At 38.1% G+C, this 22,606-nt stretch overlaps 2 protein-coding genes across 2 annotated transcripts; both read right to left on the bottom strand.

Annotated features, from left to right (window-relative positions):
• Positions 1-1,132: 1,132 nt before the first annotated feature.
• On the bottom strand, positions 1,133-4,750 carry LOC148843272 (uncharacterized). Its single transcript, XM_088956697.1, has 3 exons — positions 3,727-4,750; positions 2,252-3,235; positions 1,133-1,430 (listed from the first exon to the last, which is right to left on the bottom strand). The coding sequence occupies exons 1-2, from the start codon at positions 4,302-4,304 to the stop codon at positions 2,296-2,298; spliced, it is 1,518 nt and encodes a 505-aa protein (XP_088812823.1). The 5' UTR covers positions 4,305-4,750; the 3' UTR covers positions 1,133-1,430; positions 2,252-2,295.
• Positions 4,751-14,872: 10,122 nt separating this feature from the next.
• Positions 14,873-18,744, bottom strand: LOC148843271 (small ribosomal subunit protein eS12-like). The gene is made up of 5 exons (XM_088956696.1): positions 18,693-18,744; positions 17,642-17,684; positions 16,447-16,729; positions 15,259-15,324; positions 14,873-15,150 (listed from the first exon to the last, which is right to left on the bottom strand). Exons 2-5 carry the CDS (start codon positions 17,647-17,649, stop codon positions 15,091-15,093), a joined length of 417 nt encoding a protein of 138 aa, XP_088812822.1. The 5' UTR covers positions 17,650-17,684; positions 18,693-18,744; the 3' UTR covers positions 14,873-15,090.
• Between the last annotated feature and the right edge of the window lie 3,862 nt (positions 18,745-22,606).

Genomic DNA, 22,606 nt, shown 5'->3' with positions numbered 1-22,606 from the left:
CTGTCAAATCATTCTGTAAATAATCCTGTTATCAGTTTTCAATACTTTAGTTTTCCATTCAAAGTCTAATATAAAAACAGATTAAGCTCCAATGAGACTCACAAATCAAAAAGGAAGTGGGATCTTCAGTGAGGCCTATTTAGTCTTTGGACCAGGAGGGTCCCATTGCCGCATTAAGCGGAAAGAGGATTGCAAAATGACCACCCCCACTAATGACACCTCCCTAAGGATTTCAAATCTATATAATTGATGGAATTCGTCTCCTTCATTCTATCCCTCACGGTCTCACCCACACCCAGCAAACATAAACAACAGAAATAGAATATCTGAAACCGATTCCATTTCCAACTGGACCACTTTTCACTACTTGAAAACCGCTGACACCACCAGACCACCTCTTGTCCATGCTATATAGTTATTGATGCACGAACGACTGAGAAGCCTGCTCAAGTCATTTGATAAATCAAAATACCTCATCATCGACTCCTTAACTCACGACAAGAAAAAGTATCAACGAATCACATCTGATTTGACCATGAACTTTGCTTGCACAAAGAAGGAAATAAATCAGTTTTGCACTCCTTGCGGTGCCCATACTAATCAGTAACCAGAATAGACTTTGGTCGCATAGGATACTTCGTAATTTTGTAGTTTCTACATAATCAGACCACCTATTCGGGCACTATAAAAAAAAAAGGAAAAAAGCTTCATCTAGCAAGTAGCAACGCTATTGTGCTTTCATTTTCAAAGGATCAAAGGCTCCAGCCCAGAAGCATTATTGATGATGGCCCACCGACATTTACAGCACCCCATCTCATGTACCTCTATCTTCTCCTCCCCCACTTCCATAAATGATAAACCACAGTACCAGCAGAACTTCCCTTTCCTAAAAGCAAAACCGTTACAGTCCTAGATTTTTATCTTTTGGTGAAGTTCAACCCCTAAAATTACCCCTACCATCAGTGTCAGTTCAGCATTTCAAAACTGTAAACCGGGGAGCAAGGGTCCACATGTTATAATTCACTTCTGCCTAGACTAGAGTTCCTTTTCCCTTTGTTTTTTTCAGTGCTTGTCTCACTTGTCAAGTTAAAGCACCCTTAGTCTTTTACATTTACATATAAGGTCATGCATGGAAAATGAAACAAAATTGCTTATGGGGCAAACAGATCCCACATAATATTTATGCTTTACAAAAGGTTAAATAATAAGAACAGTAAACTCAATAACAACAGAGGAAGAAAACCACGAGAAACTTTTAAATTTGTAAGACGATGCAGGACTGACAATAAGTGGACAATGAACTTCATATAATATATACCTGGGGAACAGGAAATTGCACATGGTTTATGATGACACAGAAGAAGATATCAACTTATCTTCTCTCTAACCTCTTCACTTGGATAATCGTTCCTACTTCCCCTCTCTGCATTCTGCAACAGTTAAAAAGTAAGGATAAGAATTGATAACAAGGTCAATGCATTAATTAAAGCAAAATAATTAAACTAGATGTAGGGTAGAGCCACATGGGGTTAACAATCCAAGAACCAAGATCTATGAACGTTTTCCTCTTAATAATAATAATAAATCCAGTTAAACTGCAAAACTCCAAAGATTCCGCATGGAACCCTCATAGTCACACGCCTAATACCCAGTAATGGGGAGTGAGAGAAACAGTCATGGAAAGATTCTCAGATGAGAAACAGTGACGAGTCCCCATTTCTATACAGAAGAAAATGACCGACACCCCTTCCAACATATTTTAGCATATATAGGGCCCATTTTAAATTAGTACATAACAAAACACGACAATGGTGTACTAACTTGACGAAAATGACCCCTATGTTTGAGGGAGATCGCTATTGGTTAGTTGCAATTACCAAATCAACCCTTCCAGTTTAGTAAATTTATATTCAATACCGCCCCCCCCCCCATGTTACTGAAATTTTGGCAAGTATGGTTTCCAAATTACAAAATCGAGACCAATGCACGTTGAATTGTGGATGCTTGGCTCTAATTGCAACAAAAATGACCAAGACATCCTTATTTCTTTGAAGAATTTTCTATGCAAATACCAAATTCTGTTTTAGATTTAAACAAAATAGATGGAGTTCTTTTAGGATAATAATTCGAATTTGACAAGGTTTTTAATAAGACAAACTTCTGTAATTTTCAATAAACAAGGGTTGTTTTGATAAGACATGTCTGTAATCAAAGTAGAGGAAGAAAAGGAAGAAGAACAAGAAAGACTAACTTTAGATTCTTTGCCTCTCCAGATCTCTTTGCAACTCCAAGATCTCAGAATGGTAAGCTCTTCGAAGTTGAAGACTGCGTAAGAGACTTGAAGTGCTCGGACGGTGCAAAATCTAAATCTTGAGGCAAATTTGCCCTCTTTACAATTCTTCTCATGTTATTCTGCAAGCTCTGCTGTACCAACTGCTTCACTGCTTTTTTCTCCTCACTCATCATCTCATCCTCTTCTTCCACCAGACCTTTCAAATGCTGATTCGGTGCAGCTGAAGATGAGGAGGTTCCACAAATTGGGGCGGACACCGCCACACCCAAATTCCCACCATAGACTTCTGAGACTTGCTTCCCCTTGTCTACTCTCAAACATTCCAAGATCCTCGAAGCTCTCTTCTGCGCTAATGTGCTACCGAGCAGCGTCAATTCGAGCAGGGAAGATACAATTCCGGCCTCGATCATGGCTTGGCGATCTCCGTAAGCCTTGTGGGCCATCACCATTAGAATGTAAGATGCCTTCTCCTGGCATCCAGACGAATCCGTCCAATTCAAGACGTCGATCAGAATCGAGAATGCTTCCCGGGAGTTGCTGATTGCTTTCCGACCTTCTGGAGTTGAAACCACATTGCTGAGAATCGAGAGGATCCTCTCACTCACTTCCATATCGCCAAGCATGTTCAGGAGATAGGGTATGAGGTTGGATTCCAGAATCTGGGAAATATTGGAATGGGAGATAGAGAGATTGTACAATGCTCGGAGACAGTCTTGTTTGGCTTGCGTGCTGCTTCTCTCATCTACATTTTCAAGGGTTTTTACCAAGAATAGAATTGCGCCAGAGGAACCAATGATCGGTTTATTCGAGTCGAGAGCGCTCAAAGCGAGGAAATTCGCGACAATTGCTTCAGAGACTGACACATTTGGAGCCTCATCCGGAGACTCAACGAGTTTAAGCATTTTGTGAACAGCTCCTGCCTTGACAATGGCTGCTTTGTTCCTGCATAAGTCGAGAGAGAGAAAAGGGTGAGCTTTCAGATCAAAGAAACGGGTTGCGGAAGTACAAACAGGGGAAAGCGCATTTTAGAGAAATGGCGCTAAAAAATGTCCGAAAAAAAAAACGTGGTAAAGCCAATACGAGTAGGAAACGTGAATGATTCACATTTTAAACAAAAACAAAGAAGTAATTAACATTTTGAAGAAATGGTGCTAAAAAAGTGGAGCTGATTCACGAAAAGAAACGCTTGCAGGGGAAAAAACAGCGTTACAAACGAACGATAAGCAGAGAATGCGACTTGTCAGTGAAGTTCAGAAGAGGAAAAAATATATATCCGAAGAAGCATGAATAGAGTAAAACAAACGCAACAGAGACAGATCTTGAAAAAAGTAGAAGGAAATCAAACAGACTTGAACAATAAAATATTGGAAAAACCGAAGATTGGTAACAGAGAAAATCGAATTTGTCGCAAAGAAAAGCATAGTGAATCATACGTATCGTTTCCGATCCCTAGATTGAGAAGAGCGTAGAGCGAAGCAATCTGAAAATCGAGATCACTGCAATCAAGCATTCCTACAAGAGGAGGAATCGCTCCAAGCATAGCGAGCGTCGCTCTCGCCTCGGTATCTTCCTTCGCTAGCCTTCTAACATCCATGGCCGCTTCCTTCTGCTGCGATCCCTCCTGAAACTGCAACCTTTTGACAACTCCTTGAAGCTCCTCGAAAACCTCAAGCTTCCTCCTCGTCTCAACCTCCGCTTCATCCTCCAATCCCGTCTCCGATGTCTGCGACAAGTTCAAAAGCTCCGACAACCTCCCTGATCCGACATTCTTCTTCAATTCCGGCTTCTGCGGCGACTTCGGTTTCTGTTTCTGCTTCAGCTTCTGCATCTGTAGCGGCGATGCAACGCCAGAATCCATCTCGTGCCGGTGGCACGAAACACCACACATCATCGTGTCCAAGAGCTTCCGACGAAATGCAGCTCCCCGAATCGCTGGCCATAGCCGGAAATTCCCTCCTCCGGCCCTCTCTAGAACCACAGATCCAACGTCGTTCCTTTGATACTTCGCCATTTTCCGGCCACTTCTCCAAGCTTAACTATCGGAGATTGCCTACATTGCAGAGAGATGGAGAGAATAGAAAACTGAGAGAGAGAGAGAGAGAATTTTGTTTGCGATTTCTATTTATAGTGATGAGTGCTGAAATGCTGAGAAAGGAATAAATTAAACGAGCAAAGAAGAGAAGAAGAAGAAGAAACAGAAGGAAAAAGCTTCCTAATGAAGCTCAGTTGTTCACATTTTTTAAAGGACTCTGGCTTTCTTCCTGGTAGGCGTGTACTGCTCTCATGTAATAACTCCCTGCTCCACGTGTCTTTTTCATCAGGACCACTCAATGTGTTCGTTGATCAAAGATCATGTGGGTCCAGCTAGTGGACCCCTGCGACGTATCAGACTCTGCCTAAAGGTCGTAGACTAATAGATTGCTTCGCGATACGTGTGATCTCAGTATGTTCATGCACGAGGAAACAAGGGTTTATTGCTTTATTAATTACGTTTATTACTTTAATGGAACGACTGTTTAGTAAGCTTGGGAGAATTCAATAAACTCTGACTTCGAAACAAGAAAGGCTGACTTTTGTTTGTTTCCATGTTTCGGCTTCGCTTCCGTTTAAATTACGTGGGTGCCACTGGAGTGCTAAACGATTAAACGAAAGATCATCTGATGCACTCACCGATGAGAATCAAGGGTTGAGATTTGATCAAATTGATTTCTTAGCGGTAGTGTGGGGCCTGCGTGCCCAGGAGTCGAAGGCAAGTGTCAATGCAGAGGAAACTTGGAACGAGAACTCTGAGAAGCCAGAGATAGGAAACAGGTAGCAGCATTTATGGTAGAGACTAGAGAGAGATTTTTTCGAAGTTTCTAGGGATTCTCTGAAGGCGGAGGTGGCAAGATTTTTGCGCGCACAGCCAAAAGTCCATGGTTGCAGCGTGGGGCCCATAATCGAACAACAGAATTTCATGGGCTGCAAGAGCAAGGCCCAAGGGCTTACCAATCTTGACTTCGAATTTTCGCCACCGAGCAATGCCTCGGGTTCGGGCCCTGATGCGGCCAGAGACACATGGAATCCATGTTCCCCGATCTGAATGCAGCCGGTTCGGAGTCGGAAACGGTGAACGCAAATCGGCATCGGAACGTGAGTAGAGAGGATTCGGTTGTAACCGGAGCCCGGAACATGGATTCCACATGTCGTAAGAATAAAGTCGTCATTTCAAATTCCGTTCTTTTGGTTAAAGTTGGCAAGCGAGGAAATTAGCCCCGACTGATGCAATGCAATGGAGCAATGGAATGGCCCTTCACCCATGCTGTCATGTTTAGGATTCTCTCTCTCTCTCTCTCTCGTCATCCAATTTCGATACGAAGATTTGGGAGAAGAACCAAATATATCTTTTCTCTCGTGGCAATGCCGGTTTGTCACGTGCTTCGGCAGCAAATATAATATTTTTGAATGCTGTGATTGGATGAGGCAGCATCTGTGGGATATTTTGGTAATAAAATAAATGTGGGTGTATTGACCAACATGCCCCCCAAAGATGCTCTCTTATCCAATCACTGAGCTTCAACAAGTGACCATAGGTGTACTGTGTTCAATGTTCATTGAACAAGTCATGAATACTCTACCATGGTCATCATTCATTTGTGTTAGAAAATTCAGACTAAAAAATTATAAATTCCTGTCTTCTTTTTTCAGCCGATGAGTGAGCACTGAGCAAACATGCTGGAGGGGTACAACAGAAACGTATTCATTGGACCCTTGAAGTAGATAAAGAAGATCTACACAATTAATCGATGGTTCACTCTGCCTAAGTTCTCATATTTCTTTTTTTTTTTTATTTTCATATGGTAGATGTTGACTGCCTCAGATTGAGCATTTGTTGAAATTTGAGTAGGCCCAGGCCTCAAATTGTAATATGTCATCATTATCATCATTCAATCCTTATTCCAACTGAGTTGGGATTTATTTCTCACAGAATGCATTTTAAACCGATCTCACAATACCTTTTAGTTATATATTTGAAACATATCTGTAATTATAAATTTCTATTAATGGGAGAATGTTCTTGACATACAGTTGAAATCTCACATGGTGTGAGGTTGGTACGAGACATGTTTTGTGAGGAGCAGATCCAATTTCATCCCAACTGTATATAGTTGAGTATATAAATCTTATTTTAATTATTTTGTTTAATATGAATATGAAAAGACAAATCAGAATCCATTGTCATAAAAACTTGACAAAAGTCTTATACCAACTACTAGTCCGATGCCATCCTCTTCTATCCGCATTTGGGACCAGCAGTTACAAGTTCAAATTGAGGGATTTTTCAGACCTTAATGTTGTTTAAATTCTTCAAATTGGATACCTGAGTTGGACTTTAATATTGATCATGGCACTCATCATATTATCTCTTTGGTTATATTATTTGTATATATCTGCTTATACTAAACTATCTTAACTTCGGCATTCATAAAAACTATCTTATCTTTGCCCTAATGATACAAGAATAGATTGATCTGTTTCATGACAACCGACTCAAACAGCTTCAATTATTTCATTTAAAATAAAAATATTTGATAACTACAGCAATGCTGACTAATAACATAAGATAATCATCTGATACTTATACTGTAAAAATACTAAAAGCAGGTGTCTAGTAACACGGAGAGATAGAGATAGAATATATAGAAAAAGTACACATAACAAAGAAGAGTATAATGGATGACAAAAAGCCCTAATTAAGTGATTTTTTATAACAGCTAAAATAAATCTGAATGCTGCAAATATATATATATATATATGGCACTGAACAGAAGGGAATGGCAAAACAGGATTCATGCGGCCGACCCTATTTGGGAGAGCTTCTGCATTGGGTGTATGAGTTAATTGAATTGTTGTAGTTGAGCACAGTGTTCACAAAAAGCTTCATAGTTAATTGAATTGTTGGGAAAGTCCATATTAACTTCCCAAATTTTTACCAAATATAACTTCTAGCGTTCCCGTGTAAGGCCAGCTCGGAATGCCAGAAGCCAACCCAAATGGGTGTTTAGTCACTAAACGATGCATCATACCAACACTAAAAGATTGTTTAAAAATGGTGGATGGTTGGCAGATGACTTAGTCTGCTGTATCCTGCATGTTTGTAAAGAAATATTATTAAAGAAAAGTGACAGTAAGCAGATACTGAGCATATTGATAAAAATAAGCTTTTACTAAGCAAAAAATAATAATAATAACATGGATAGCAAAGGTATGGGCTCTTTGCTCCATCAATTATTACGGTAGGCTCGTGCTTTTGACCCTAAGAGAGGTGTTCCAAAATTGGCCCTCCCATTACACACATGGAGAACATTTTGCTCTTCCCTCCTATTGGAGTTCTCATGCAGCTTTCTGAATTGGCCACATGTTTGCTCACCTAATCTCCCCTTTAGTCTCCCTCACTCCACTTTGAATGGGAGCTGCTCTCTGGTGACAGTTGAGATTAGTAATTTTTTTCAATTAAAAACCTAAAACAAAAATGACTTAATTTTTGGATATATTTCAGGGCTATATATGAAACCTATATACCCAATGAGTAGCAGATTGAGGAAGAAGCATGTGGCATGTGGTGTATCTCTTGAGTCCATAATTAGGAAACGTTCCTGAATTGTTTATATTAAGGATTATTTTATTTGCAATGGTATAAAAATATGGGAGTGCAAATGAGTTGAATGCAAATTTTGATTTATGTTTGTTCTGTTTGGTTACAGTATAAATGAAATAAAATTAAAATTAAACCTGAAGTGAAATAAAACCTAAACAATTTTTTTTACTGTGCAAATCCCAATGAAATTGCATTGCAAAAAACAGGGTCTTTAAGGATCAGTTTGGAAGGAGTACAAATACAAATATGTAGAATGCAAAACTTTATACTGTGTATGTATTTGCATTGTACATATTTATATTTGTACTTCTTCCAGTTTAGGAAGAGTGCAAATAAAAATATATTCGATGCAAAACCCTTTATATGGAATTTCTTTTCTTTTTGACCCCATATGGTATTTTTTGTATTTGGGATACAAATGAAGGTGCTATTCCATTGAAAAAATCCCTTAGATGCTTGCAGACTCAACTAGAAAACTTAGCTTGAGGCAGTGCTACGAAGAGGGTGCCCTCACATGAGAGCTACGAGGTCCCCACCCCAACCACTTCTGTGTATCCCATGTATCAGACTGGGCCCACAAGTTTTAAAGCAAGCGCAGATGACTTGTCAACTACTATCTTAGACTTAAAGGCCCAAAAGTAGACCTATTAAGAAAGAAACCCTATCTTAAATTCATGATTACCAAATTAAGGGGCTAAGAACCAAGCTTAGCATCAGGGAAGTCTAAGGTGGAATCTATCAACTAGTGGGCCTGTGCCCATACTGATCTGCAACTTCTCCAGCCCCAGAGACCCATATGAAGACATTTACTCGAGTAAGGTTTAGTTTTTTGAGACCACCTTCATTCACTGAAGCAACAGAACCCCCATGATTGATAAATTAGATTGTCCATGGGACAGATTAACTTCCTTTTTTCTGTCTTTTTTTAATCTGCAGTGGTCCTTAAATGGACCAGCTTCATAAGAGACTGATCTCTCATGAGGTTAAGTACTGAGTATAGAGCTCTCACCTAGTCAACAGGTTGCAATTATTTTTGGCCTAATGATATTGCCAGGTAACATTTTACTATTGCCAATTGACAATTCCACAATGTACTTTGTACTTTGTGAAACATTATTTCAAATTTAAACTGGAATCATCAACTAGTTTAATTTTGTGGGGTCAAGAATTCTGCCACTCATCTTGACTTATTGCCTCTTTCTTTTAAGCCAAGTAGGAGGTGCCCTCCACCAACTATATTTTGAATAGTAAATTTACCTTTGTTGCTACAAATTCATTTAGGCTGTGTTTGGTTTATAGTTTTAAAAACCTACCCGGAATCAGAACCATTCTTGTCACTGGTTTCTGGGTTGATGGTTCAACTATTTTGTTCAAACAAAAGGATCATTCCAACTTAAAAAATAATTAAAATAAAAAACAATCAAAACCCGTTGGATAGGTCAAAGGGGTCAATAATTCAATTGTCTACGTCAGCGGATCACTGAGCAATTCAACAATTTTTGGCCTAGGAATGGGTTTAGGATAAAACAGAACCAATTGCCTGAACGATTTCCAGATCGGACGATCCGACCCGGTATCTTGTTTGACAGAAAATAAGAGAGAAACATTTTTCCCAATATCTTGTTTTGATCCACTTGTAATCGGTTTAATCAAGTGTAGTTAGGATCATCTGCGCCATGGAAATCAAGTTGCCCATCAATGTCTTGATCAGCATAAATGTTGATGTTGAATTGTTTTTTCACTTCCTACACTATACATGTGATGAGATTTATGAGTAGTCCATGGCCAATATTCCTAAATTCCCAACTCTGCAACATACTCTGCAGTCTATGCCATGGATCCCCCCACATAAACAGTTTTATTCAAGTTGTTCACTCATTCACTACCTTTCACCACTGTACTTAGGGAAAATATGTAAAGGGTTTTCTTTAAATATTTTGCCTCTGTCTCTAGTAATCAACGGTGATGATCTTTACTCGGAGAGATGAGATTTGATGAGAACCCAGAAGATACAAGGGGACATAAGCAAAATAGAAAAAAGGACTTCAAGTTGAATTAAATTATTTTGCATAGATGATGTTGAATTGGTGGAGCCAATTGAATTTCAGATCTGATAATTGAATGGGCACCCACTTAGATTTGATTATTTATAGATTTTATTAACATGTATTAAGTAAGAAATTAGATTTTCCTGTCAATTACTTTATGACATCCAGTTAGTTGTTGGGAAGAATGTTCCTTTGGTTAACTTAAAATCCATTTAATAAAACCCAACACTTTTCTATTTAAATGCACATTTTGTTTACCAACCCATTATAAACTCATTCAAAAAATTGCAACAATTACAAAATTGGAGATCTTTGCCTCCTGATGGGCCACAGTATATTGATGGTTTGTCTTGGGGTTGCTCAATTTGAGGCGCTGATGACGCTAACCAATATAAAGATCTGCCAATAACAACCTGTCAAAATAAAATAGAAAGAGTTCCCCTTTTCTGGAATAGGAACTAAGAAAATTTTGGCATGCCTTAGCTTCATCATTTTCATACAAGCAACTACCAGTTACTGAGACTTTCTTTTTCTGCTTTGAAGTAGTTGTATGGATACAGTAGAGAGAGAGTGTGAGAGAGATAAGGAGAGAAATTGATAAATGTGAAAAGGAATTATATGTCAAATCCAGGCCCTCAAGAGTTGGTGCAGATTTCAGTAGTAGTATTTAAAAATAGGAGGATGAGAGGAGGTGAGCTCCTTTATAGACAAAGCTGGAGTCATCAGGACTGTTTGTTTGTTACGAGAAGAGAACCACCAACCCTCTTCAGAAATTGTTGTATTTTGTTGGAGGGACCCCTAGAGATTACCCAATCAACTGAGTAAGCAAGATATTTGTTTGGGTGGTGGGGTCAAATCGGATCTTATTGATCACAAGCAGAGTTGAGAGTTCACACACAGATGGCTCATTCATTCAATTGGTACACAGGAGGCCTAGATAAGACCAATAACCAACAATCCACGGAATCCTACCAAAGAGTCCAGACACACCACTTTGTCACATTGATGGTTCTAAATTTTATTCCTGCACCAGTTCTGTGCAGTGAATACAATGCAGATCTCTATCAACTTACACATCCATCAGGCATCAGAATACAAACACACGAGTAATGAGAAAAAGTTAATTCTGTTGGTATCCAATGAAGGGTATTTTGGTCAAAATACAAAGTCCATCCATCACCCAATGACCAAAATACCCCCCTTACCCTTGGCACATGTCCTGCCCAGACTTACTCAACATCAAGCCAAATTCAAGAACACCCATTTATAAGACTATAATGAGCAATAAATGTAGAGTCCTTTCAAGGCAGAGGGTAGTTACAGAAATTGAAAATGGGTGGAGAATGAGAATGAGGAGACTCACATTCTCCATGGAACAAAGATGCAATGGGTACGTTCACAGAGTTGGGTTCTTCATTCATACCCACACAGATGTATTGTGAGGCCTCCCATTTGTTAGATGCAATGGCATTGAATGCAGTTGGGTTGGCAGCCAGGTTTAGAGGATTAAAGGGTTCCACATCTTCATTTGATTTCACCTCTCCAATCAAGAGTCCTTTCAGGCCATCCTCCATTGTTCTGCTTTGAGGAACTTTTAAATGTTCAAAAGCGATCCTTTTGCATGAGAATGAATCGTCCGTGTGCCTAATTTATGGCATGTTACCTCAGATGGACAGATTGGATTTGTCACATCAGCTATTCACGTGGTGATTGAAGCCTAACAGCACCAAGATACTCCTCCCTGTATAGTAGGTGTTTGGCGTCAATGCGGTTTTTTCAGAAAACGGTGCTAGGTCAGAAATTCGTTTTTTGAGAAAACGCCTGTTATTTGGTTAATCGTTTTTTGAAAAAATGTTTTTTCAGACCATGTTTTGGAAATCGGAAAAGTCATCTGAGACAACCCCTTTTTCGTTTTTTCCGGTTTTTTCTACTATTACTAGCAATAGTATGCTGACATAGCATTAAAAATGCCTATGTGGCAGCAATAGCAATGATACCAGCTACCAAATAGAAAATCTGAGAAAATAGCATGCTTATGCAGCATTGTTTTCTGAAAAAACCCCTCTTAGGAAACGGCATTGGTTTCAAACACCACTATAATTGTTCTATAGGGTTAGCACATGTAGTATTGCACTTTCAAAGTTTCAAGTAGAGGGAGAAAAATCTTGATTAAGGTTGTGTTTGGTAAGATTGGTGTTTCAACCTGTGGTTTTGAGTAAAAAGTTTAAAACACCATTTATACTTGAAACACAAACACTACTGTTTGTACTTGAATCCTGTGTGATGAAAAGCCTGTGTTTTTCATCTCAGTACTACATCAACATCAGTCAGGATGTTGAAACTCTGCTTTCCAGGGTAATTCTTGAAACACCTCCCAACAGGGATTTTCAGTGTTTTAATTAAAAACAGTCTCCAATCAAATGGAAATTGACCATTAAACTCAAAATGCCTATTTAGTGTTGATACGATGGCATTTATTTATGCTTGGAACACCAGTAGTACCAAACTATTGGTACTTGTGATGTTCAACATGTAGAGGTGGATCCAAATCAATCTGTTTGTGAGCCATTCAATCTCATCTCATAAAAAGAACTCGTTGGCTTGATCCAAATCAAGCTACAACCAAGCTCAAGTCTAACATATAGCGCCTCAACTGTTAATCATAGGGAGCTCAAATAGAATGAAGTTTGGGCCATGAAGCTTGTGAGCCTAATCTAATCTGATTTTAAATGTTAAATAAGCAAGTTATTCTTCCTAATTTGATCAGAGCATGCAACTTTGATGTATTTTTGTGGTTTTTTTAAATGATATAAACAAGCAGGACAAGTGTTGATTTAGCGCTTAAATTTGAGAGTGAGTACGTTCGACTCACTGTTGAGCTCGAACCGAATCAAACTGAGTTCAGACATATTAGCTTTTGAGTCAAGCTGGACTCAAGCTAATATTTCTAGCTCAAATCAAACTGAGCACAAACCAATCGCCCAGGTCAAATGGCTTTTGACCAGGCTAATAATTTTTATCAAAGCCCAAATTTTAGAAGAACTGGACCCACAATCAAGATCATATGACAGTTGGAACAGTTCAACTGACCAGATCAATGTTGAATTGAAAATACCAGCACAAACTCGAGCCTTATACTTTTCTGTCGAGCCAAGCTCAAACGATTTAAGATTGAACTTAGCTCGATTTATATCAACCCCTATCAAGATGGACGGGGGTCTGAGTATCCGAATCAAAGTTTAAAAAATCGATATGTATCAGCCCGTACTGGCTGATATGTATCATACCAGAAGCACCCTGATACACCCCTACAGAGGGTGTATCGGGGTTCTGACTGGTTCAAGGGGTGGAGAAACCTTAAACCGCCCACCCCTCTGAATCAATTTTGAAAAAATTAAAAAAAAAAAGGTACCGATATTGCTCAATACACTTTTATCAATATATCGAACATATCGACATTCAAAACCTTGATCCGAATATTTCAGGTTTATCTTCTGTTTTTTTTTTTTGAAGGCCCATGTCTGCGCCAGACTTGTTGAAGGAAGGTTCCCATCTCAAATCATTTGCTACAACTAAGAAAAATACTTCATTATGTTTTTTTAGGTCGGACAAAATAAATAAATGAAAATTGATGGAAATTGTGCTTGGGGGCTTGCCCACATTCCAGGAAGGTCCCTTCCCTTGATATCCCAGTATGTGGTGATGCGGCTTTAGCCCCATAAAGGCCAGGTGCTTGGTGGGTTCCTGACGGGATGTAAGATGTACATTGAGCCGAATAGCACTAGTAGGGGTGATCATGTTCGGTCCAGCCCAGCCCGGCCCAAAATTCCAGGTTCAGGCTTTTAGGTTTTGTATTCAGTATAGCACATATACACACACACGAAATCAGGGGCTTGGTCGGGTCAGGCCCAAGTTATAACCCTTATCATAGGCGCATACTTCTCAATACGAGAGGTATCTTATGACCAACTCCACATCAAGTGAATTGGCATGTTGTATTGGATTAATAAAAAGGCCCACTTGGCTAGGGTTCAGATATAATTAAAATAAATAAGGGTAAATTATTAATACCTCCTCGAGGGTTTGGGTATTGAATTCTCGCCTTTTAAAGTTTGGAGGCCAAAATGTCACTAGGCCCATGGGAATTTTCCCTTAAGCTTAGGCCAAAACTTTCGTATATTCTTTTTTATTTTCAACTGACCCCACACCTGGTCTTAACTCTTAAGATTACCTGAGGCCAGAACCAACCAAAACTAAGTCCAACCATCCACAAATACACATAAAATTATGGACCTGAGTCCCGAGTCCCTAGGCTCAGGCAAAAATTCTTAGGATTTGACCTGAGTTGACCTTAAACCGTTAAACTCAGCCCATGCCCGATTTGCACCCTGTCTAGCATGGATGACGATGATGATGATTTCGGTTAATTCGTTGAAGGCTTGAAGCTAATTGTGGAATTGATTCCTTGATCATTGATTGTTATTCGGTGCTAACGGAGACAAACCTGCCGGCTGGGAACAAGATGACAGTCACAGAAACAGATAATGCGATCTCAACACTGAGTTGATAAGATTAAAAACGAAACAGAAGATGGAGCAACCTAAGATTAAAAGGATTACCCCTTTTGTTACAAATAGAGAGAGAGGATACAAAAATTTTGATTCTTGAATAAGACACTTCTGTGATTGAGAGGGTTCAATTCAATGTGTAACAGGTAAAACCTTGAGATTATATCCTATGAACCTAGTTGCAGTATTTTATCAGATGGAGTGCAACATGCTTAATTGCTTAGACCCACCCACGCACTGGGTGAATAGAATTTCAAAAGAGCATTAGAATCATTTACCATTATACCCTAACCCCATTTCACCTTCTTTGAATAGGACAAAGAGAGACAAAGAATCACTGTCACTGATTCAAGAAAACCATAACCTAGTTCCTCATGGAGGTTGTGTACTGCAATATTCACTTCTTTTGTTCTAATATTAAGTAACAATCAAACAGAACTCAAAACCCCCAGAACATGGGGCTCATTTAAGCTAGAAAAGAATAAAATGACATGTGCCTACAGATTAACACCAAATGAGCAGTCCTATTGCAACTTCAATTACTCAGTGAGACTTCACATACTCCTGGACAATATGAAGACCCTCAGATTCCTCCCCATAATCCTGCGAGAAAATAGAGAAACCAATGATCCGATCAGCTAGAACATACTTCACAGAAAAAGAGGAAGAATGGTACGAGATCATTTTATTATTTTACTGTCCTTTTCTTACCTTAACAACAACACAGGAGCAACCCACCACTTTCCTTGCCTTTCCCTCTGAATCAATTTTACACAACTGCATAGGGAATCAAGTAAATGTCAAAATTTTGCAAAAAAAAAAAATTGCATGAAAATCAATCTTACACTCCATGCTTTTAACTAGGGGTGAGCAAAAAACCAAAAAATCAAACCAAAAAAACCAACCAAAACCGAACCAAAAAATCAGTTAACCAAACCAGTTGGTTCAGTTTCGGTTCTATGTTTTTAAAAAACCAAGGCACTGGTTCAGTTTCGTTTAACCAATATAAAAAACTGGCGGTTAACTGAACTGACCGGTACACATTTCTATGTATTTTATATATTATAAATTAATAGATATGCATTATATATATATATATATATATTCATAATATATTATTTATTATTTAAAATATAATATTATATATATATATATTAATATTTTTATTATATAATTATATATTTTTATAATATATATTGTAAAAACTAAAAAACCAACAAACCAACAAACCGAGCCGATGGTTAACCAAACCGGTCAACCAGTTAACCGACTGGTTTCAGTTTGGTTCCAGTAAATGGTTTTCCAAAAACTGGTACTACCAGCTCGGTTCAAGAAAATACCCCATGGTTCGGTTAACTAAACCGTGAGCACCCCTACTTTTAACGTGGCTGTATTGCCGTGTTATAAGCATGGCAACACATGCAAGCTCCTGTCAGTGTTCACTAAAGATACTAGAGATAATCATCAGGATACGTGGTGCACAAAAGTCCTGCTGCCACAAGCAGATAGTTCCAACTAGGAGATGATCATAAAGTTAAAGCCATGAGTAGACCCTTCAGACCTACTATCCAATCTTCATTACTGTTTACAAAGGAGATTTAATTGAGCACACCAACATACAGCATGCATCATGTTCCTTGGTACAATATACTTGATACTTCCAATGGAAGAAACCCAAAAGAAGAGTTAATGCAAAATGCGTTTTTTCTTCATTTAATTCTAACGATTTGGATTTAGACAGGCAATCAAATGTAAATACCAATAACAAAGTTTATTAACCACCAGAAACCAAATTACAAATTAACATAAGAGCTTGAAACTATCCAGACAGCTATCCTGAAGCATGAAAAATACAAATTTGGAGAAACATTAAACAGTAATAGTTCTTTTTTTACTTACACCAGCCCACTCTCCAAGAGTTTTAGCACTTGGCACCGATATCAAGCTCACATTGTGATCAGCACAAAGAGCTTTAACAAGTTTAATATAGTCTGGTTGATTACAATCCTCTGCCAATACACAGAGTTGTGCAGCGTGCTTTTCAATCACCTTAGCACCTTCATGGAGACCTCGAGTAAGGCCACCATGTGCCATGGATTTCTTCAGCACAAGCTGCAAGGCTGTCATGATGTCCATTGGCTGTCCTAGAGCTGGGGCATCAGCTGCAACAGCACCCTCTTCTCTGCAGAAACAGCAAAGGCAAGTGAGACATGCAAATTAGTAAAGAACATGAAAGAGAAAAGGTAGAGCCCATACAATATGAACTTTTACAAGTATCCAAAGCACTATTAATGAAATATAGCAGCTACAAGATAGTGGTCTTGGTCATACTTTTGCAATCAACATTTAAGTAATGCAAATCTCAACCAAGTGATAGGTATTAATTAAATAAACGTTGCAGATGTAATAATTGATACCATAGATATAGAATTACATCAAAACTTCCCTTCTTAAATTTCTTAATTTTTAAAGTAAAAGACACTTATATATTCCGGTTTACAAATACATCAAAATCAGGTGCTTCATCTTGCTGAAGGCATTAGCAGCATTAAAAACTTCAGGATATAGACTACTGCCTTGGAAAATAAAATAAAATAAAAAATGGAAGACCGATATCACCCAGAATCCCTTTGGTAATTGTTGTTGAACAGACAAAACTTGATCTTCTTGATAGCTTGCATTGGAAAGTTATACATACCACTTAATTATATGTGTGATATACAATTTACAAAACATGAATGAATTAAACTACCACAGTACCACTTCCCTAACAGTGCAAAAGAAACAATAACACTATCTTAGAAGCTATTAAGAGAAATGCATATTCTTAACTTTAAGTAAATTAAAAAATCCAAATGTGAAACTAAATTTGAGGCAACCAAAAACGAGAATTCATATAAATGGCATATGATGGGGTCGTATACATAATCCAAATCTAAACTAGTTGAGTTGAAACATAACAAGGTTAGGACTTCGGATGCTTTCAGTAGCCCACAACATATTTTTAGCAATGGATGTTATCCAATAAAAGTAGAAACATAAATTACTCTCTTCCATCAAATGTAAACAAGGAAAAAAAACAAAAGGTACTTACCCTGACATTTTTGTGGTTGCGGTTCAGATGCAAATTCTCCTTCCTGATGTCCAAATAATGAGGTGCAAAAAATCAGATTAGAGGAATAACTTGAGAAAACCAAGAAAAATATATCAATATGTCATGTATTGGAAAAAGACATCATAACCACTAGCGAATCATAATGAAGGAAACGCCTTTCTTTTATATTGGCACAATTGGCAAGAAACTTCCATCATTCAACAATTTAGAAGTTGAAAATTATACTTCAAAAGAGCAAGCCGATATTAAATCAGATAATAGGGTAAAGCTAGAACGAGTAACTTATAACATAATAATAACGCAGTATGAGCCCAGTTCCAGAACCAGATTCAGATAATGACCACATAACTGATTCAGACACCTGTGATTTGTGCAAACAATGAATTAGGCGTTTCCTAACAAGAACGAGTTCTTACAGGGCAGGCTAACAGCCAATATTCATGGCACAATCTTTTTAACAACAATAAAGGAAGATCGCATTTAGAGAATATCAATCAGCAATTAACCTTCAAGTAAATGCACCATATAACACCCTATAGTGTACCATTAAAGTACAAACTAACAGTAATTACCCAACTCAATCAATCTAAACCCTGAATTGTAGTCTCAAAATGCAATCAAGACAAAAGGCCCTAAAATTCGGATTGATGTACCACTCATCAACCTTCTTTCCCAACCGGACCCAAATTTTACTCAGCGTCAAATGCTTGTATAAAATAAAATACCAACCCAATTACATTTCAGCTAACGAAGTCACATTCACACATAAAAAGGTAAAACAATAGAACAAAATACACCATGCTAAAACCAAAATTACCAGCGAAATAACCGAGAAAAAGTAGCTACATACAGCTACCTAGACTATAGAAGGAGAGAAAACAGATTACAGAAGCCCAAAGTCTTCAAACACTAACTGGGTTTAAGTAGAAAATGCTTAATGTTCATGAAGAAGTGATCATAGATCGTTGAGAAATCGAATGTAGAACGATCGTGATGTAAGTAATGGTTGCGAGTTGCGATGAGTACTCACCTGAGTGATGAAGTCGCAGACCCTGTAAGCCCGTTGCCGCCCTCGGAAGACCTGTATTCCCTCGCAAAACGCGCTTTTATAACCTGTTTGATAAAACCCTAAATCCAAACAAAAATTGCAAACTTTTTAAACTGCCCCTCTGCTTTAGCTAATTCTATAATTCTACCCTTACTGTCTATATCTTATCTTAAAGTATCCCAAAATTTCTGACAATTGACTAATTGCTCTCACTCGTGAGATTTTGAAATTCAGTAGGGAACCTGGTTACCGCTTCAACTTGCCTGAAACCAAAGTGGAACTGATGACGGAAGTGGAACTAAATGATGAATGCTCACCAAGCATTTGATGTTTACTGGTTATTGAGATAATGAGGTTGGTTAGGCCTTGTTTGGCAACATTCTGTGAGAGCGTTTTTATTATTCTTGACATTTTCGTGGAACAGAAACGTATTTAGCAAAAAGTACAAAAGAAATGATTCATTCCTACGTGAGAACAGTACCCAAAGAATGGGTGCTATTGTCACACGTTCTTTGGGAATGATAAATTGACGCTCTCAAAGAATGCGTTCTCTAGGAACGTGCTGGCTCTCAATGTCATACATGCTAACCACCCAAAACCTATTGTCGCTGTCACAGGACAATCCTTAACACTCATCCCTCTCTTCCACCCTTCGCAATGCATTCTTCTGGTTGTTGTGTCCTCCCACCATGTGACACATGATTTTTTTTGTTAATTTTAGACTTAATGGGGATGGATTTACATAACTGATGTTATATATATATATATGTGTGTGTGCATATATGTATATTATAATATGATACCTAAAATTTATATTATAATATATAAAATAAATTTTATATTCATTTAGTGTTTATACATAAAATACATAGGCCTGGCCCCAATCCTATGTTTTTAGGCTTGGAACTCAGGCTGGTCTAGGCTGGGTCTTAGCCCAAGCTACTGCCCTTATCACAAGTCCAAAGCTTAGTTCGAGCCTAGTCCAACCCGGCTCATGATCACCCCTAATTTAAGAAGGTTTTTATATATTCTATTCCCAAGTCAATTTAGAGGTAAAATAGCATCAACAAACACTAAAAGTTCAGGGTCTGTTTGGTTCATAATTGGAATTGGAATCAAAATCTTTCAAAATCAGAATTAGAATGATCAATTCCCATAATTTGTTTGGCTCATAAAGGAATGGAAATAGAAATTAAAATCAGCATAAATGAGATTTCATTCTCAAAGGAGGGGGAGAGAATGACCATTCCTTCAATATAGGGAACCATTCCAACAAGAATAGGAATGGGATTCCAATTCCGCCCAACCAAACAATCGGAACCGAAATAGTCCATTCTGATTCCGATTCCGATTCCAAACCTCTATTCCTGTGAACCCAACGGGGTCTAATTGCTTGATTGAAACATTGTAGAAAATGCAAACTATTAATTACCCTTTACACAATCTAAAACATTATTTAATTTAACACATAAATACTTAAATTCATATGCCTTACAATAACAATACTGGGGAGGGATTTGGTTCATATTCCTGGGATCAGAAATTATTGCCCTTTCTATTGCAAGTTGGAAAGCGGACAAACTCATCCTAAATATCGATATATCAATCATTTGTTTTTTTTTTTCTTTTAATGATGCCAAAGGCTTTTAAGTCATGAAACTCGTATGATGCTATCCACATATGACACGGAGTTAATTTCGATATTACTAACATGTGAATTACGGTTACGACTAGACCTGGCAATTGGGTTGGGTGGGTCAGGTTCGGGTTGGGTCAAGGTATTTCCGGTTGATTTAAGGTTGGGTTAGGGTTAGGGTTGATCCTAAATGTTCGAGTTAAGGTTGATTCATGGGTCAATTCGGGTCATTTTAAAAATAAATAAAATTAAAAAAAATTACATGAAAAATGTCAAAATTAAAAGAATTAACCTTAAAATTCCAAATATAAAATAAAAAGATTAAACATTTAACAATTTAATGGGTAAACAATAAAAAGTAAAGACTAAATAGAAAAAATTAAAGAGTAGAAACTTCTAACAATGCATAAATAATCCCAATTAGATTTGACAATTGGATCAGTGGGTTGACCCATGACCCATCCCAATCGAACCCTTTTTTTGGGTCGGGTCATTTTTACATTCGGGTAGCTAAATATGATACCCTAACCCTATTTTTTGGGGTTGGGTTGGGTCATGTTCGCGGGTTGGATCAACTTTTTGCCAGGTCTAATTACAACGTATAAATTGGGTTGAACATGTCAAAAACTTTGAATGAATTCAAGCACAGTCTAAGCCTAATGCAGTTAAAAGTCCTCAAAATGGGCAACCCGATTTGTCCTAATAAGAAAGCCCATCTATCTTAAAGGTAAGGCAACAGTTGGGGTCTATCTGAAAGACGGTAAATGACAGAAGGTCAGGGCAAAGGAAAAGACAAAGGAGAGAGAGGGAGATTGTAGGAGGTTGATGGCTGATGTACTAGGGGTCCTCACAGGGACTCAATGGATGATCTCATATGGAGGACCTCGAGCCTCTCCTATTTATAGAAAAGAATAGCGGGTTCTAAGACGAAACAAGGAAGGAGAGAAACTTCCCCACTTTTAAAAAGGTAGTTAGGATCCCTTTACTTTGCAATTTGCATTAAAATTGGAATCAGAATGATCCATTCCCATAATCAGTTTGGTTCAAATATGAATGAAAATGGAAATTGAAATCAGTGGGAATGGGATTTCATTCTCATAGGAGGAGGGAATGGCCATTCTCTCAAATGGGGGAATGACATTCCACAGGAATGAGAATGAGATTTTGATTCCATCCAACCAAATAATTAGAATCGGAATAGCCCATTCTGATTCCAATTCCATACCCTTATTCTCACAAGTCAAAGGGGCCTTAGTCTAATAGACCTAAAATAGTCAAGCGACTTGGGGTCTCACCACGTGTTCATGCAAATTTCCTAAGTTTGGGAATTCCCGCTCCTCTGAGTATGCATGACAGCCCCTTCTAGAAGCTCATCCATTGTCACGTGGAGTGATCTTTCTTGTGGGATTGCTTAAGCATCGCAAGTGGTACAATGTTGGGGATTCGCAATGTTGCGATGTTACAATTGCATCAGGCCTCACCTTAGCAAAACTTTGCAATGTTGGGTTGGACAGCAAAGTGATTACATGAGCACAGATGGTGTTTGGAAGTGTGAGCGTTTTTTGGAACCGATTTTCAAAAAAAATGCCCATGCTTGTTAGACCCATTTTTCACAAAAAAAAAAAAAAAAAAAACATCTTGATATGTTTGGGTGTGTTTCTGCCACACAGGCAGTGAGCAACACTATATTGTTTAGTAAGGTGATTTTAATCATCGTTTTTCATGTATGTGTTGACAGGTAAACACCACATAAGATATACGTAATCACCAATCAGTCAACTATTGGGTGCAACGGTTTACCGAAGCATGAAACACCAAATTTGACATTTTATACAACGATTGGGTCTCAATTTGAGGCATGCCTGTTTTCAGCATTTTTTCAAAAAACACTTGAACCAAACAATCATGTATGTGAGCATTTGTGGAATCACCTATGTGGCACCGTTTTTTTGAAAAACGGCCACGCTTCCAAACATCCCCATAGTCTTTATTGCAGCTGTGATATTGATTTTGCATTAATATTCTGCAACTTTGTCACCTGCAATGTAGCATTCTTGATTTGCTATCATTAGCACGATATTCCTTCTTTGCGAACTGCAAGTATGCATTTAACCAACGTGGCTATTATTGGAATGGATGGTGTAAAATAATTAAGCAAAGCCCAACATGGGGTAAAAGGATCAAGCATACTTTAAATTTTTATAAATTGACTTAAACAAACCATAAGTTTTTCAAATATATTTAAATATACTAACTGGGC

The sequence above is a fragment of the Nelumbo lutea genome, chromosome 8 (genome assembly GCF_056320005.1).
Source record: "Nelumbo lutea isolate HS-2025 chromosome 8, American lotus-T2T, whole genome shotgun sequence".
Lineage (NCBI taxonomy): Eukaryota > Viridiplantae > Streptophyta > Magnoliopsida > Proteales > Nelumbonaceae > Nelumbo > Nelumbo lutea.
The sequence above is the reverse complement of the archived record's forward strand: the minus strand, read 5'-3'. Positions and strand labels throughout refer to the sequence as shown.

Bases quoted from the DNA above. Each gene is read 5' to 3' on its own strand.
- LOC148843271 (XM_088956696.1), bottom strand. The intron at 15,325-16,446 runs GTAAGTAAAAAA...TTCCCTATGCAG, and splicing joins CTCTTGGAGAGTGGGCTGGT to TTGTGTAAAATTGATTCAGA. The intron at 15,151-15,258 runs GTAAGAAAAGGA...ATTTTCTCGCAG, and splicing joins GCTCCTGTGTTGTTGTTAAG to GATTATGGGGAGGAATCTGA.
- LOC148843272 (XM_088956697.1), bottom strand. From the start codon at position 4,304: ATGGCGAAGTATCAAAGGAACGACGTTGGATCTGTGGTTCTAGAGAGG. The intron at 3,236-3,726 runs GTATGATTCACT...CGACTTATGCAG, and splicing joins CTAGGGATCGGAAACGATAC to GAACAAAGCAGCCATTGTCA.